The sequence below is a fragment of the Pundamilia nyererei genome, unplaced genomic scaffold, assembly GCF_000239375.1.
Source record: "Pundamilia nyererei isolate P.nyererei 1_Seehausen unplaced genomic scaffold, PunNye1.0 scaffold00003, whole genome shotgun sequence".
In the NCBI taxonomy this organism is placed as follows: Eukaryota; Metazoa; Chordata; class Actinopteri; order Cichliformes; family Cichlidae; genus Pundamilia; species Pundamilia nyererei.
In genome coordinates this window covers 1,847,947-1,866,605 of record NW_005187404.1, presented here as the reverse complement: position 1 = coordinate 1,866,605, position 18,659 = coordinate 1,847,947, and the positions used below count along the sequence as shown (strand labels likewise).

General features: G+C 39.6%; 2 protein-coding genes across 2 annotated transcripts; both read left to right on the top strand.

Annotated features, from left to right (window-relative positions):
- The first annotated feature begins 2,051 nt into the window (after window positions 1-2,051).
- On the top strand, window positions 2,052-3,248 carry foxg1c (forkhead box G1c). The gene has a single exon (XM_005720925.1). It carries the CDS (start codon window positions 2,052-2,054, stop codon window positions 3,246-3,248), a length of 1,197 nt encoding a protein of 398 aa, XP_005720982.1.
- Window positions 3,249-7,397: 4,149 nt separating this feature from the next.
- Window positions 7,398-9,642, top strand: snrpd2 (small nuclear ribonucleoprotein D2 polypeptide). Its single transcript, XM_005720618.2, has 3 exons — window positions 7,398-7,535; window positions 8,385-8,564; window positions 9,285-9,642. Coding segments are annotated over exons 1-3 (357 nt in total). The 5' UTR covers window positions 7,398-7,533; the 3' UTR covers window positions 9,460-9,642.
- Window positions 9,643-18,659: the final 9,017 nt, after the last annotated feature.

The following is an 18,659-nucleotide window of genomic DNA, read 5'->3' as shown; positions in this document are numbered from 1 at the left end:
TGTGTGTGTGTGTGTGTGTGTGTGTGTGTGATGACCTTTTGTTCACTCCTGCTGCTGTTTGTAGAATAGAAAATAACACAAGGCTATAACTCATCGCCCCTTAGGCCCTGCTTCACTTTCTTGTGGTTGAAGGAGTGCCCACATCACTCAGGAACCTCACGTGAACTTATCGTTTGTACCGGTGTGACATGGAGAGGTGAAGGCCTTTCAGACAATAAAACAAGCAGGAAAAACTCATATCCCTGTCTTACATTCATTTACACCAGATCTATTTCATCCCCTTTCTGATGGAAAGGCATCATAGCAGAAAGTTATTGGCAGGATTTATTGACAGTCACATATTTAGAGTGAAGAAAAGCAATCTGACTTCTGCTTGGAGAGGAGAGCACAATGTAAAATATAATGATGTGGTTTTCTTTAAATGATCTATTTCTCCTTAAGTAGGAATACATACATCTGGCACTGCAGTAACATGCAAGTAGGGCACGTGAACTTGATGTATCGTGCCAAAGTAAGCGTGCTCAGCTTAATTCTAACTTAAATGCATTTAAACCAGGATGGTGTAGGTGCCTTAAAAACAAGTGAACTCTGAAAATGAGTTTATGAGCAGCCTAATGAATTTATATCATTAGGAGTGCTTGTACACACTATTAACATTACATGTTTCGTCATTTATGACCCCACAGGCTTCATTGCTACAGGACACTGCTTTAATTAGGTGCTATTTCAACAACAGCCTAGGTCATTAGGCTGGAACTCATTCGTTGCCACCGGAGTCTCAGTCATGGTGGCCTGTTGCCTGCTGAACTTTAACACTGTTCTCAGCGACATGAACACTCCAAAGCATGTTCACAAAAAATCAAAACCTGGATACGTCATGTCTGAAATGACTGATGCATTATCACTAAAATAATCAATTCAAGCGAAACCTTAACGTGTCGACACATTTATCTGCTTTCTTCATCAGTGGACAACTGTTCAAACTAAGAAAAGTCAAGGTTAGCATTATGTAGCAAGTAACCTACGCAGAGAGAAAACTCACTGTGAGTAATTATTAGATTTAAGAGAAGCATGGATTAAGTCAAATACACTGTTTAATTTGAAGTAAGGAGGCAGTTTTCAGTTACAGAGAATCTCTGGCTACTGTTTATTTAATTTTACCACATTTTTGCCCAGAAATAATAAAAAATTTTGCATCATAAAAGCTTGCAACTCAGAGCTGGTATAAATTACGAAATAACTGGTACGCGTAATAATCTTGCCCTTCATTCTGCGTTTTAGCCTGCTCGTCTTTGGCCCGTTATATACAGGATCATTCGGTCTCTACAGCGTCTTCATTCTCTTGATCGGCATTTTGCCAAATTGGCTCCTATGATGTCGATTAAGGTGCGCAAAGAGAGAAAACAGAGAAGAAGAAAAACGAGAGAGAAAGATGAGGCCAGCCCAGGGGGTGAGGCGCGTGTGAGAGTGTTGAATTTCATGAGTCACGGAAGTGTTATAATTGCACCCCAGAGTTCACTGATCAGTCACATAGATTGACAGCACATCCATGTCATCCCGGGTTCAAGCCCGCCTTGGCACAGTGTGTTTGGCATCATGGCACATCCTTTCATTCTCAAATTATTATAGATTTTTCTTTGGGGGGGTTGATAGGTGCTTATGAGGAAAAAACATCACACGAGTCATATTTTAGTGCGTTGCTTTGATTTTATGGATAAAAGGCGTTTAGCTCTTCACTGGAATAAACGAATTATCTTTTTACTAAAATAGAACCACTTGACTCAAAGTACGGACACATGCGCACAACACGTCCCAGGATGATTCTCTTTTATGCGCAGTTACAAAGTAAACACCAACGTGAGTCGTTTTGGAGGTAACGAGTCCTGAGCTGCTGTGATCATGCGCATTTGTTGTCACGCTGTCTGGCCCGTGCGTCTTTGGCTCTTTACCACTTTGAGTCGACGCATCTTTGCTCTGTGTGTTCAGCGGTGCGCTCTCCTGTGATCTCCGGACAGCTTTGATAATTTCGAGAGTGTTTTTTAACCTTTGGGATGGAGATTGAGGATGTGAAAACTTCAAGCCGATTATTCCACAAGTCTTCATTCAGCATCAGCAGCCTGTTGTGGAGACGAGAAGGAGTGATGGGTGACCAGGAGTCTCCTTCTCAGTCCCAGAAAGTGCGCTCTAGCCAGCTTGCAAAAGCCAGCCATGATCAAAACTTTGAAAAGTCAAAAGAATGCGCCAAAGTGGAAACCAAAGCGGGGACTGTAACTGGGAGACGAGAAGGAAATAAGGAAGAATCGAGGAAAACCGGTGGGGCAGAAGAAAGCGTCAAACCCGAAAAACCGCCTTTTAGTTACAACGCGCTCATCATGATGGCGATCCGCCAAAGTCCCGAACGACGGCTTACGCTCAACGGCATCTATGAGTTCATCATGGAAAACTTTCCGTACTACCGGCAAAACAGACAAGGGTGGCAAAATTCAATCAGGCACAACCTGAGCCTAAACAAGTGTTTCGTGAAAGTGCCGCGCCACTACGACGATCCCGGCAAAGGCAACTACTGGATGCTGGACCCCTGCAGCGAGGACGTCTTCATAGGTGGCACATCGGGAAAACTGCGCCGCAGAGCCGCAGCTGGCTCCAGGACCAAGCTCGGGCTGAAGAGAGGAGGCGGTCGTGTGATGCCCTCGGGCACTGCAACCAGCGTCACTCTGGCCGCAGCCAGTTCGTTTTACTGGCCGGTTCCGCCGTTTCTACCTCTCCAAGCGCCGGTGCGCACCCACCTTGGCGCGGGGACATATCTAAGCGCGCACCCTCGCTTCTCCAACCACGCCACGTCAGTGGTCTCACAGCGGGCCCGACTGAGCGCAAACGCTGCGGACGCTGACCGGTTCTTGCAGACGCACCAGGAGATGTCTTACATCGGACTCAGTTGCGCGCAGTCCCGTCGCCACCAGATCGGCGCCGCGTGCACCGCCTTCTCCGCCTCCATCCCCGCGTGCACGCTGCCGCTGACAGACCCGTGCTCTTTTAACATGATCTCCGGACAAGCCAGCTACTTTTACTCTCACCACATACCGTGCGCCGCCACGTTTAGTCAAGAGGAGTGCGCCACCTCCAAGACACCAGCGGCGACGTTTTTACCCAAGAGCGGTCATGCAGACCTCGGAGGATGCTGCGGTGACTTTTCAAATTATTGCCCTCAAGTCAGCCCGAGCTCGTCGTCTTGGAATATAGAGAAATAGATACAGTCCCGACAGCCAGTGTGTGAGATTTGAAACATTGCTGTAGATAGTTTGCTAATTGTTGGAAACAAAAGGCAAAGCCAAAGAATCCCGATGAATGATAAAAATCCTGCAATATTTACCCAAATGTCTGCGTCACAGTGGATGTATCTAAGTAAAACAAAAAACGTTAATAGACTTGGATTATTTCTCAGAGTTGCAAAGTTTAAATGACCAAAAAATAAATGACGCGTGAACTATAAGTCTTAAAATACTTCCTCTGACAAACACATTTCCGAAAATGAGCAAAAAACAAAAGTGTATTTGCGTATATTGTGAATCCTAGGTTATGCGCGGATATGCGCAGATCATTTTTTTTAATGCAATTAACGTTCACCGAGTTTGCATCTGCTTCTGAAATTGTACTAGAAAAAATATTATCCTTTGTTAACTTTCCTCATCAATGATTTCCCACATGTGTGTTTATTGGTATCAAAAAGTGAAGGGTTTTTCGGCGCATGTCACCAGTTTTGGGTTGAAGGGAGATGAGAAGAAAACACGATTTTAAACATGAAATAAAATCGAAAAGTATAAAACTCTTGATGAAGGGAATCGCTTTCCCCAGCATGGTATCCAACACATTAAAATATTACTTTGGAAAGGTTCCAGCTTAATTTTAAACGAACGGGTGGAACCGGGTTTTTTTTGTTTTGTTTTTGTTTTGTTTTGTTGTTGTTTTTAGTCCGGGGACTTTTAAAATTATGAGTTTTCAGTTTGGGTGAAAATGTGATGTGAAAATGATACTTAAACTGCTCATTTGCTGCACTTACTGTCTTCGATTTCGTTAATGTTGCAACCATATATATATTACATTCCCATTTTAATGACCTTACATGTAATTAAACGATAAATAATGCATTTTTAATTGTGTTTTCTTTTAACCTCATTAAAAGCTACAGTTGTTGATTGTTCTTATTTGGCTGTGTTATTAAATGTTTCACCCTGGAGATTTGAGCCCGCACAATAAGAACTATATATAGACTGGATTGAGTGTTTTAAGGAAAGGTTGTGAGGCACAGAGGCCTCTGTGCTCTGAGCCATTCTTTTTTCTTCTTCTTTTTTCTTTTTTTTTTTGTTTATGAACAGTTCCACTAAAAAGGTTTCTCGAGGAGATATCGTGTGGAAAGGGTTGTGATGTAACCTCAACAGGTAGACATGGCATTTCCAGTCGCGCAGATCTTATTGATCTGTCTTGTGTTTCAACCTGCGCTGACATCACTGCCTGTTAAACTTTCCCTCACCTCTCCTCGCCGCTGCCCCCTGGAGATATAAATTAATAGATGTATGTGGATGCAGATTAGAGCAGATGTCTCTTTTAAACAAAGGGTTCTTTATCAAAAACATAAATAGAAAGAAAGAAAAAACCTCAGCCCGCCACCTTTCCAAAGCCAGTCACATCCTCAGTCACGTGTGGTTAAAGCAGACCGGGCTGGATCAGGTAACTTCACTGTTGCCAAACTCACCGTCTAGATGGATACAAAAGATAATATTTACACTTTGGCATGAAGGACTGTGGTGTGCAGAGCAGCAAGGGGGGAGCTTAGCTGTGAAGCAACAAGCTTTTGGTGCAAAGTAGACTTTTGTATCCTGAGGCAAGAGTAAGAAGATACTGTTTGCTGTTAGTGTAATAAATAACATGTTTAGTTTGACAGCTCTACTAATAACCATAGAGCTATAATTCACCCTGCTACAATAAGGTTTCGCTGGTTTTTGGTGTGCAGGAGGCTGCAGAAATCAGGATGGCCTTTTCAAAATCAACCAGAAGTTTAAAAAAAACCTCTTTAGTTATCATCTCTTTCAGTTTTTTAGATACATTTTTTTAAAATGTAGAACAAAATGTAAAGTGGGAATAACACGTCTGTTTGTTCAGTTTTATTTGGGTGAGAAGGAATAGGCCTTTGAACACCCTCACATATCTGCATTTGTTCTTCCGTTAAAATTAGGTTGGAATTCAGTTGCTGAGCATGAAGCAGTCCATGCCAGACCTTTGACGTCTCCCTCCACATCATTTCTGTTTGGAGAAACAGATCAGCTCTTTAAAGCCACTGAACATTCTGCATCAGTATGTCTCAAAGTGCACCTGTTTGACCAGCTTGTTTCTCCCACGCTGCAAAAGTTTCAGGCTCTGTTTATGCTCCAACATTTTCTGTCAAAAAGAAACCTTGTTACCACAAGCTACCACAAATTCTTCTTATTATTATTATTATAAATCAAACAGATTAAACAGATTTTTGTTGTGCACTGAAAAAGAGCTTAAAAAACACTTATGGGAAAGGGTGGCTATCACTCTGTTCCTGGCATGTCCTTGTTCAGTGTAAGGTGTTGTATAGGTTCAGTTTCACTCACATTAGACACTCTAAATCCTTTCCAAATGTAGAGTCAATCTGTCATACCCACACCTCTTTGTAACACGCTTTCTGGAGGTGTCCCAACGTGTTCACGTGTTTGAACTCAATCTTCAAAGTGCTGTCAGATATTTCTTTCAGACTAGTAATTCAGTCTGACTATTTCACCATATTTGGGATTTTGGGTAAGAATAATAACCTTCCTGTAAATGAAGTCAAAATAACAAAAGTTGCCACCTTGTGCTGCTTGAGGGAGATGATGCAAACTTGAGATATTAAGATTTACAGTATGTCCACAATATGTTTTGATAAATCTGCGGGAATTGTAAATCCTTTAAAATCCCGTTCACTTTCTTGTAGGTCTATCTATCCATTTTCTTAGAAAAACAATCCAATTAAATGAATCTTACAGTTACTTTGTGCATCTGCATGTCTGTTAAAGTGTATGTTTTACTAATTTTTTGTTCTCAGTGTTCTGTTTGTTTTGAAAGCCAATAAAATTTAGGTTAACAAAAAGGAAACTTTACTTTTTCTATTTAGCTGTTTCATATATTTTCTTCTTGTCTTTTTGGTTAGTTACTGAGTATTTGCCTGCTCTCTTAACTGACCAAAGTCTTTTCAGGCTCCCACAGTTCCGTTTCATGTATATGAGCTCATTTTACACCACAGTTTAGGATGCAAGACTTTTGGCTGAGCTAGGTGTGCTCCATAAAGATGTACCCCAGCAGCGCTCGTAATCGATCCCAGTCAATCACACTCCCCTCCTCAGCAGCACACAGGCTGCCATTATCTGCAGCAAGTGCTTTCGACAGGTAGATCTGCAACCACTGAAACAAGGTGGGTGGGATGGACACCTATAGGCGTCTGTCTGTCTCTTGTCAGAAAGCCAATCTCCCTCTCTCAGACATAGACGTGCTCTTTTTACTCGTTCTTGTTGTACCGAAGAGCAAAACAATGACTTAACTGTTTGAGTCTGCATATCAGTTTGACTGCTCTCTGATTTATTTCCTTTATCCTATAACATCTTCTTAAGAACTCTGAGTTATATTGAGTCCCATGGTGTTAATATTATTTTTATTTTATTTTATTTTATTTTTAATTATTATTAGAGCATGTTGTTTCAGTATTCTTTGCAGAAAAAAAACATAAAATTGCCACAGTGTAAAATTGCTCTATTCCCTATAATAAGTAAAATAATAAGTAAAATTATGCTTTCAAACTGAAAGACAATTTGAGCATGCTTACATAAGAATTTATCCTGTATTTAATATGTTAACAGCAATGTCAATTTTATATGTATATACCATATTTTACTACGCGTAATCTCATGGGTTTACCATAAAAGTTAAAACCATTGAAAGCTTTATCAACTAATAGAAAGATTTATAGTTTATCCTGTACTCAACTGGGAGCCAATGAAGTGACTTCGGCACTGGAGTAATATGTTTAAATCTTCATGTATGTGTGAGGACTCTTATCAAAGTATGTGATCACCAAAACTGATTATCCAAAAAAAATGTTCTGTCTCTGATTTTCTGGACTAAAAACAAATATTTCTGTCTTACCTCTTAAAATTCAGCAATTAATGTGTCATTAGTTTGTGAACAGGATAGATCACCGGAGTAGAATAATAAAATCATATCTAGTCAGCTTTTAGAAGCAGTCTATTGAATAAAATATAAAATATAATGCAATTAATGATGGAAACGGTGTGTTTCAGATGGACTTCTTTGTAGCGTTTAGTGAGCCTGTAGTAACCCGGTAGTTGTAGCGGCGTTTTTGAAGCGCCTTCAAACGACCCGGAAGTAGTTTGATCCACGCGAGCCCAACGGAATCGTTGCAGAGCGAGCTGAAAACGACCGAATTGTTGCAGAGTGAGCTGAAAACGACCTAAAGAAACCATGTAAGTGTTTGTGATGATCAGCTGCTGTTATGAGAGACTGGTTATTCTTTCAGACACTGAAATCCGCTAATAGCGAGCATTTAAAAGGCTAACATTGTTAGCCTTTCTGCTACCCGGGCCGGTTAGCTTGATGCTTTTTAGACGCTTTCGGAGCTCTGCCTTTTCATAACTAGCTGTGTTACAGATTTGTTGTAGTTATATCAAAGTAGTTCGTACATCTGGTCTTCTTTGTTGTAAAGTTTCAAAATACTGATTCCGAAATCAGACTATAGCGTAAATGCTAGTTTTCTAAATGCTAACAAGAGACAATGTGTGAGCGTGCGTTTTCATGCTGGTAAATAATTGCGACCTGTGGCAGTCTAGTGACGTAAAAATTATTATTTTTAAATAGTTTAGCATAAAGGTCCCCAAACATGTCCCAAAATATGACTCACTGAAGCTTTTAAATGGCGAGGTTTAAGCTTCAGCGTGTTGTCTGATAAATGCATCTCTGTGCCCAATACCTATTTTTTTTTACAGGTGTAGTAAGGTACTTTACTTTGTGTACTGTGTACAGCTTAAGTTTTCCACTTAACTTTTCTCAGTAAGTAGTCACACAACAAATAATGAATGAATTTTTGCGAAATGTCATAATAATAAAAAAAACATCAAAATGTATAATCGGGCTATCTGTACCTGAGCTGTGTCAACGCACAAAATTCCCTGTTGTAGGATCAATAAAGTCTTGTTTTATCTTAGTAACAGAAAACCTCCAATAGTGCTACTTTACTACTTCAAATATGCCATTGTCATTCTCACACTCATTTATTAGGATACTGTTATGATGTTGTCTCATTGTTTCATTTGCAGGAGCCTCTTAACAAAGCCCAAGTCAGAGATGACCCCTGAAGAGCTTCAGAAGCGAGAGGAGGAGGAGTTCAACACCGGCCCCCTCTCAGTCCTCACCCAGTCAGTGAAGAACAACACGCAGGTCCTCATAAACTGTCGCAACAATAAGAAGCTGCTCGGAAGAGTTAAGGCTTTTGACAGGTATTGAATCAGACACTTATTTAGCATTTAACACTCTTGAGGGTATAATGTGAGACTTACTTGTTTATATCAGTGTGTTTTTTATCATGTTTCTTTTGTCTGTTTTCTTACATTTAAGCCTTTATTTCATTATTATTGCTAGCCAATGGTGATAACATGCTATCGCGTCACTTTGGTCCCTTTTTAGTATTCACTCGTTTCCTATTTTTCTCCATTGGAGTCACATTTAGCACCTTTACTTTGTTATTAAATATTGCCCTCTCTCAAAGGTAAAAATAACCAAACACATTTAGTTTGTTATTCTTGTATAATGTAGCTGGAACATCATAATCCTCAGGCACATTTGATCATTTTAATTAGCTGGTTTACACACCTAATGAGTGAAAGATCTGCCAGCTGAGTCCCAGAGGAAATGCCAACTCCTATTGGTGTTGCGTCAGAAAAATCTGTTATAGAAATTGAAAACATGCAGAACTACCCACCGGGATAACCCACTGTGAATGAGGTAGCAGCTAAAAAGTACTTTTTGTTTTGTTTTTTCCATTATAGGTGTGATATTTATTTATTATTTCTTCTGATACTGCAAAAGATTTTTTTTTAAAAATCGCAGAACATGTAAATGCATATGTATGAGTACCTGAGTAAGATCACAGGGCTTTTATTTATGTATGCATTTATTTTCTATAAATTACTAACATTACATCACCATCGGCATTTCAGGCATTGCAACATGGTCTTGGAGAACGTGAAGGAGATGTGGACAGAAGTTCCGAAGAGTGGGAAGGGAAAGAAGAAGTCGAAGCCCGTAAATAAGGACCGCTACATTTCTAAAATGTTCCTCAGGGGGGATTCTGTCATCGTGGTGCTGAGAAATCCTCTGATCACAGGAAAATGAACTCTCTGAACCGCTCACCTACTCTTTTCTTTTTTTTTCTTTTTTTTTCTTACACTTCCTCAAGGCAATTGATTGTAGTTGCCGTAACCTTATTTGTTTTGATTTTGATGTTGGATCACTGAATTCACTATTAAGACAGAAAACATGTCATCAAAAATATGTTTCTCCCATTTGACGGTCATTTAAAATGTTAGGCACGAAAGTGACCAATTTTTTTCTTTGTCTGTGGAGCTTTTCTGTCTTTTTCATTTTCATAATAAAAGTGATGAAGAGATTAAAACATTGTGCAGATATTTTTATAGCTTTTAGAGTGTATGTAGTTTACATTACACAAATGTAGACTAGTCTTTATATTATTAATTTTTCTGACAAAACAATGGTTTTATGTTTTCAGATTGTCTGTTTATCCCATTCTCAAGAATTCAATATTTCAGCTTCATCACATTTGGTACATCTATTTATGTTCACTTGGGCTAAAAATCAACATCCCTGACTTCAAAAACCATTGTGGCTCCAACTAAAGAATTAATTTAATAATCACTGCACGCTTTCACACAAACATCTGACTTGGTCTTTAACTTTACCAGTAATTAAAATGATGATGTGATAAACTTGTGATAAACTTGAATAACCATAACATTTACAGTGACATAACGTCTCACCAACAAAGAAAAAGAACTTTGCTTATTATTCAGGGCCAGAACTCAGAAACAGACAGGATTTGTTCTGACACAAAAAGGTGACTTTAATCTTTGCCGCCCACTTGAAGTCCCTAAAAGTCCATTTTACGTATCAGTTTGGACGGATGTTACTATAAAGTTCAACTTCACTAATCGACGAGCGCATACGCTCATGAGGTTGTACTTGGTGGTATTTTGTAGCGCTCGCTCAGTGCAGTCATTGAAAAGTTATTTCTCCTTGCCAGCCTCCCCCTCCCCTTCTCCTCCTCATCCTCCTCCTTCCACTGTCACCCTTTCACTCTCCCCTGACAGCATCTAAGGTGTCGGGCTTGATTTCAGTCAGCAGCGCTCAATAAGCGACAAACTGCCGTTTAAAGGCCCACTGCATTATTGATGAGACCAGATGTGCTGACTGTCACTTCACACCCTCATCTCTCTCCATTTCGAGCCGTTCCCTCTCTGCCGCTCGGCCCCTCCTGACCACTTTGTTAATTGTCTTAATAGCTCGACAGCTAGTGTCGCCTTACTTCTCCCTACCAGTTGGCATCTAACCTCTGCTCTGTGGTGCTCTCATATTCAGTGGTTACGTAGATGAAATGCTTGTTTGTGTATTTTATAGTTTTCTGTGAAGGGTCGGCGGGCGGGTCGTTGAGAATTGCATGCCTCTGATTTCTGAATCGTTCCTCTTGTTTTATCTGATGGAACCTCATGAAAAAATTGCTAAATATGTTTACAGAAGTATCCTGAATTTTCTGCTGTCATCTTAACATCTTGACCTCTGTTTTATAATTTATGTCACATTACACTCTCACTATTAACTCTGCGCCTACCAGCCCAGCACCTGTGGAGTATCTGTGTGAGGGCAACAAGTCGTCACTGATTTACAACTCTCAGGTGAAGCCTGCTGGGTGAGTCAACGGGAGAGTCGGGCTTAGCGCTTTATGTGAAATGTAGTGAACTTCTGTGACTGCTCTGATAGCTATTGCACTAATGCTTCTGGCAAATCCAAGTTTGAGATCATGTTGCGGAGGCCGGAAAATAGACGAGTTGTTTCATAGTCAGCCCAAGGGCACACAGCAGCTGTTCAGGGCCCCGCGGCAACCAGGAAGCCCCCAAAAGATCTGCTCCTTTTTCTGTAGTTCAGATTTACCCATGTTGTAGATCAAGTAGTAAACCATCCAAAACAAGATAGGGACACTTTCACTTAGAAATCAGTTTGATGTGAGAGTTGGTAATCCACACATCAAACATGACAGATAAGGGATTTTTTATTTTTCCCTTGTTGTTACCTTACCCATATTTAAATCCACAAAAGAAAAAAAAAGATTTTAAGCATGAAAATAAATAAATCAGCTCATTTTCATTCACCCTCATTTATTTTTTGTGGGCCAAATCTAATGGTTAACATGGTGACACTTGAAAGATTATATCAATTTTTATTAACGTAATAAATAAAGAATTACTACGACGGTTACAGCAGCAACCCAGAACAGTGACCCTTCTGTTTAAGCTGAGAATCTGAGTGAAAGACCTCATTCATACAGACTAAATCCATGGCTCTGTGCTATATGCTTCACTTCCACCAGTTTAATTATGCTCTTTGTCAAATATACAAGGCGTTGAAATGTATATGCTTGACAACACACTTGAAAACAAATATTTCAGCTCTATTTTTAGCCTGGTGCTAGTAATGTGACGACAAATAGGGTCACAGCAAGAACAATCAGTTTTGCCCTTTTGCACAAAGTAATCAGATCACCTTTGTAGTGCGACCTCTTTACATTAAAATGAAATTTGACTGAATTTGACCAGGACTCCTGAGCAAGAAGATAACAGACAGTTATGAAATATGAGCTTTCCGGTGTTACCCGGGCATTTCAGTACAGGAGTCCAGTTTCACCTTCAAATTAAGGTGGTATGATTGCCTTCCCTGACCACTTAGCATTGCAAGATTATAATCAATTAGACAATATACTGAGCATTGGGCACTTTTTAAGTATCCCCATTGACCAAGAATGCCAATCATAACACTTAACGGCCGCTCCTTTCTAAATATAAGTAACATTTCTTAGGTCAGTTCTTCAGATGTAAATGTTAATTTCAGACATGATGCTAGAACTAGAGACAACTTACAAGAGCCTTGAACTAAGGACTCCATGCACACTTACAATCTGCACCTCTGCACTGAGATGTTAATTGTATTGTATCTACTTTTTGTAATACCAACAGAAGATAACAACAATAATCAGTGAAATCAATATTATAAACAGTTGAAAAGCCACAATCGCGAAATACATCATTCTTTTTTGGTAACTATTTTGAACTCTGTTCATTCTGTTCCACTCATTTCCTTTAGATATTATTTCCTTTATGACTTTCATGCAAAGGTGAGGGGTCAGATTCAGCATCAAACAGAATGAAGCTTCGTTGCAGGGGCGCTCCCACTGAGGCAGCGGGTCCTGGATAGGAGCAGATCACCACTCGGTCTCCTTAGGCACAGTGAGAGATTGTCCCTTTTGCTATAAAAAAGAAAAACCCCTCAACTGTAAAAACTGACACTTTATGTATACATTTACCTCCCTTACCAAGGGTGTTTCCAGGATTTCATCTTGAACTTTAAAGGTAAAATGTTTTGCAAAGTGGGAAAAAAGTATTTAGACTATTTCCTTACCTAAAAGTTAAAAACCTTAAGTAGTTTAAACCTGCATTTGATTCTATCATGTTCCAGCTGTTGATTTTAATAACTTACATATTGCTGGTCAGCTTGATCTCAGATAAGTCATTTAATTTATCTCCAAAATAATTAGTGAATAAAGCTTTAAAATAAAAGGTACATGGTATTATATTTTCATCCAAAACATAATGGAGTAAAATAGAAAAGTAGTATTACATGGAATTACTAAAAATAAGTTACTACAGTTACATTAAACTTGTACTTCAGTAAAGCACATGAGTAAGTCCTATCCATGATCTCATCCAATGGTATTGCGCATTGTGAGACATGTACCTGAGCCCCACCTGGGTTAGTGACACTCATGAAGTAAAATTTTTTTTAATTTAAACATAAAGTAGAAAAAGAGGAAGTTTCTTACTATGACTTGTGTTCTTAGGTGAACATATAAAATACATGGTGACAACATATTTGCCTGCTATTGTATATGAACACCAGTCTTAAATAATGTTTTGTTGATGGCCAGGACTAATGCTGTCTTTAAAGCTGGTATAAAAATTCTCTAAAGGTGAATTAGTGAACTTTACGGTGGCCCTGAGCATTCAAGTGCTCTTCCATTTAAATAAAGAAAGGCAAAAAAACCCAGCAAATATAAAAGTTCAGCAAAAGCATGCCAGGGGCGCCACCATTTTTGCTACTGTACCTTTGCACTGTCCACTTTCTGCTGTGACAAAACAAATTTCCCACATGTGGGACTAATAAAGCTTATCTTATCTTATCTTATCTTATCTTATCTTATCTTATCTTATCTTATGAGGGGCACTGGCCACCCCCCAATTCTGGGAGATAGCCAACTAGAAAGATGGTGTAATAACTTTAATAAACGCGAGCACAGGAGAGAGGGAGACACCCTACAATGAGTTGAAACATTATTGTTATTTAAAACTGATTATTTCAGATTTCAAAATCTTATTTGGTTTTCATATGTGCCCATTTTCTGTGATAACAACAACAATTAGCAAGAAATTACCTAGACATATAATTCTTTTCTTGCAATAATTTTTGCCATATTTTTCAAGTAACCTATATCTGACAACAGCATAATAAAATTGGTAATTATTTTTTGGGTGTGCCCCAGCAGTATTTTTAGTGGCCCCTACATGGCCACCCCTCTGAAAAAAATCTGGAGGCGCTCCTGACCCAAACAAAACACCATCACGTGTTAGTGAGGTTGAAAAGGTCAAAGTCTAAGGCACACATAATCTTTTTTATTAAAACCTGTAATGACCAGTTGAGCGTTCAGACACAGACTCTAATTTCATTTCACTTCATTTTATGCTATCGGTTAATAAGGTTAAAAGTACTATTTCGGTGCCGGTTTGCGCTTATTTTGGCTGTAGCTAAGTAAGCACCTGCCTGGGCGCCTTAGTGTCACCCCCGGAACCTGAAGGTAGTCTATAGATTATAGAAAACCAAGTTCAGTCTCCCTTTTATTTACTGTGACAAACACGAGCGACCTATCACAAAGTGTAAATCTACAGCTTGTTTAGGATCAAATAGCATCTCTCAACAATGAAACTCAGCTGCAGCATCGTGGGACACAGCCCTGTCACATAGCCGGTGGGTCTATTTGGAGATGCCTCGGATAAAGACAACTTTAGGGACCTGATTTGTCGGGTATCATCGTGCATTTGTCTCAGATTACTTACACTCGTGTCAAAGACACTTCAAGAAGTCTCTTTCCCTCCAGATTTTGGGGAGGATGAGCGATCCGTGAGCAGGAAGGCAGATGTTTTATTCAGTAGGTAAGCGATAAGAGGGGGGAAGTGTGATTATGATAGCGATCGGCCAAGCATCGATAGGCAACCATCCGAGGAACGCGACACCCTGCAGCGCATCGATCGGGCTCCGGTAACCGGAGCCGCCGCCGCAGTTTGTTTTCAAGCAGAGCCGCGATCCGGGTGTCATAGCCGCCAGGCCAGGTGGAGAGGAATAGGGAGGGAATGAGAAGGAGAGTATCAGCTCCGTAAATACATAAACACTGCCTTCACTCATCTCTTAAGTGAGGAATGACAGTAAGTGCAGCCAAAACAGCGGGGATCAGGTGTATCTCTCTGCTGTTTACAAACATGCTCTACTGTACCTGAGTAAAGTGGTATAGATATGTTAACCCTGCAACAGTGGACATCTGAACACAGTAAGACTGCTACAAATGAAATATATATATAGGATTATAGTATTGTTAAACACAATACTATAAATGAAAATACACTAAAAAAAATACTGCAAATATAAATACAGTAAAATAAACTGCAGTAACGTGCAGTTGCCAGCAAAGTCACTGTAAAATGAATTCACAGTAGGTGCTGCAATTTTATTTATAAAACATTTAGGCTACTGTAAGTTTAACTACAGAAAAGCATGAAATTATAAGCATTGAGCATTAAATTTACAGTAACTTTGCAGTTAACTTCATTTACAGTAGCTTTTCTGTAAGTAAAATTACAGCAAATTACTATCAAATCCACTTACAGCAACTTTACTGTAAATGCAGTTACAAAAAATGTTTACAGTCAAATTACTGTAAATTCTACAGCAACCTGTTTACATTCTGATCATGTTTTATAATGAAAGTACTATTTTCATTTTAATGAGACATTCATTCTGACAATAAAAGCACATTCATCCTTATTTTCCCTGCGTCGTAGCTATTTATAGCTCTAAGTATTTTTTTTTAAATAATTGTTATTAAATACATGCATATATATTTAAATGCACTAATTTTATTTTATATCACATTAACTGTTTAATTAAGTTTTACTTATAGTGTGAAACTTCACAACCCCAACAATCTAACATTTCCTCTACAAGTTTTGCTTGTGAATTCAAACTCTGATCTCCTGTCAATGCCAAATATCTTTAGCTGTAGAAACACAACTCATGGTGTAATAGCTAGCTTGAATTGTACGTTGTTCATTTTTCTGGAGTTCCTACAACATGGAAACGAATCGGTTTGTTTGTTTTGGTCAAAATGTTTTGAATTAAATTAGGTTTGTGTATTTTTCTGCTTCAGAAATGTGACGATGTGACAGTATAACCCAATAAACAAGCAAATGTTCAGGATGTTCTCTGCACTCCTTTAGGTGACGTTACCTGATGGTCATGTAGGAAAGTTTTCTTGACATTGCAGGAACATTCACTTTTGCTAAAAATTACAGTTTGGAGGACTTTACAGAAATCCTTCCTGGACTTTCAGCGTCACCATTCGGGTTAATACTCACTGCTCTTACCTGTTGCCATGTATTATTTCAGCTAGGCAGGCACAGCAGGCCGATACAGATGCATGATTATTTCAAATAACTTACAATTATCCTAATTTTTGCCTCATAACTTTTGCACTGTCCACTTCCTGCTGTGACAAAACAAATTTCCCACGTGTGGGACTAATAAAGGTTATCTTATCTTATCTTATCTTAATTTGAAGGATAGACAATGTGGATATGTTATTTCTTCCAGGGTTCACAGTGGTGATTATCTGCGTCCCCTCGCTGATGGGTTTGAATTCACCAAACTGGCCAGCTGCTTCAGCTTCCTTCCACAGGCCAAAGACATGTTATTTAGCTGGTGACTTTATATTGCCTAGAAGTATGAATGTGAGTGGTCTGCCTCTCCATGCCAGCCCTGTAATAGATGTTAGCTGGATGTTATTGTTGTTTATTTAACTGTTTATTTGACTACATTAAAGAATACCTAACTCTTTATAGTCTTGTAATTCTTCAACACACTTGTCTCAGGGCATTTAATGGATGTGACACCATCTGTAGATGCAGATGTCATTCATCCCTGCTGTCTTTGAGTTCTTAGACTTTTTGAGATTCCTTTAAAGGAAGAATTGTCCAAGTTAAACTCTGGAGAGGGAAGACTAGCTTCACACTGATTGCACAATGTGAAAAAAATACAGGGGCCCCACGTTGACAGTCTAGTTTTTCCAGCACACTGACTGTGAGATTAATACAGATAGGCCAAACAGCTTTACCTGGATGTAATTTGTTAGGCTTGTATTGCCATCTAGTGGGTTGCAGAGATAACACACAGAGGCCTTGTTTGGATTGTCTTAAGTTCTCTTTCACTTACACTGTACCCTCAAGACTGACACATTCATGTGTGGTACAAATAACACATGGATACAAGCCAGGAATCCTTTTTGTTTTGACTCTTTCATTTTGATCTTCAGTATTTGTTGTCACGGTCCTCTTGAACTTCAATTGCAAGTTTCACAATGCTCTATTTTTAAGATTGCAAAACAAGTTCCAAATTAAGAACGGTTTCATTTTGTGTCCTTCGCTTTAAAGATTGTAGTCTGGCATTCATTACCATTGTATAATGCCTCCCACTTTGCCCTGTGAGGAGTACAGGGCCTACATTTCAGGACATGCCATTTGGACTCTCTTTAAAATCCTTCTGCTGCCCTTTGCTTAGCTGGCCTCCAGCCCAGACCTCTTAGTGAACACTTGTGTCTCACTCCCATTTGCAGATTTCACCCTCCTCCAGTCACATTCCCTGTCAGAGAGCAATGGAAGGAGATTTTAAGACACTTCAACAGCAACACTTGCTCTCTGTACCACTGAATTTTCTTTATAATCCATTCAAACAGTGGGTCATCCCCTATGGTCCGTACTGTTAATCTTAATCCCTGTTAGGATAACTGTTGCCAACCTCAAGATCCAGGCTACCACTTTGTTTCCTTGCTCGAAGTTCAGTTGTGTAATTCTCTTTGTTTGTCTTCTATTCAACCAAGTGGGGAGGCTGAGGCTTTCAGACGCTGCCTCGGGACTGTATGCTTTACCAAGTCCTGGATCTCTGATGTAAGATGTAGTAGAAGTGCAGTCTGTTTACATAATAACCTCACTCCAAACCCAGAGACAGTGAGATAAGTGAAATACAGCCAGGTTCACCATGCACACCCTCTTTTGTCTTCTGCTCTGTGTTTTTTCAGTAGCCCGTGACCCTTTTCTTCTTATGCTTTCTCCAGCTCTGAACACCTATTGTTGCCCCTTTGCTCCAAGCCTTGGGGAGGCGTCTTTGCTGCTGTCCAGCAGGTTTTCTGTCAGACTGCCATCTGTGGGTTATGTTGACCGACTGACGTCAAGCTGTGGAAATAAAGCTGTGGTAAAGAGGAGGAGCAAAGGAGAAACCCTAGAATTACAGAGTGACTGCTTCTGATTCTTTATGGGCTACTTTCTGGGAACACAAGCAGCTTTTTGAGTCTGAGAAACCGCAAATCACACAAACACTTTCACACATGTTGAAGCAGGAACTTGCACGGGAACTGTTAATATTTGTAAAATTCCACAAGACGCAGGGCGCTGTTTGAGCTTCAGAGAGCACGGTTAACAGAGGGCATGTGGCCAAGAAAGAAATCATACCAAAAAGTTGCTCAGAGCAGTCAGCTGGTATGCCTGAGTGTGTGCGCGTGTGCGTGCATAGTGAGACTAAAGGCATATTGACTTTCTGGATGTTTATACATACCATGCTGGCGTAATGCATTCCTTTCACATCCTCTCTTCCACTTCTGTTTCCATCAGGAAGTAGAAGAAGTGCTTTAACGCTGTGTAATATCTCAGTGCTGAAAACTGGGCCACGTGAGCCGTCAGACAGACATTTTTTCCATTCATTGTATTTTCTGACAACATAACGTAAGAGCTTTTAAAAGGTTAAGTGATTCAGCTTGGAATATTTATTTTTGCTTTGATTACTTTTTTAAATTCCAAAAGAATTACATATGAGATACCACAGAGAGACCCTAAAGCCACAGTAGCTATTTGAACTCTGAAGCCAGACAGCCAATA

Excerpts from the sequence above, each read along its gene's own strand:
- foxg1c (XM_005720925.1), top strand. The coding sequence starts at position 2,052 with ATGGAGATTGAGGATGTGAAAACTTCAAGCCGATTATTCCACAAGTCT.
- snrpd2 (XM_005720618.2), top strand. Across the intron at positions 8,565-9,284 it reads AGAGTTAAGGCTTTTGACAG|GCATTGCAACATGGTCTTGG; the intron begins GTATTGAATCAG and ends TCGGCATTTCAG.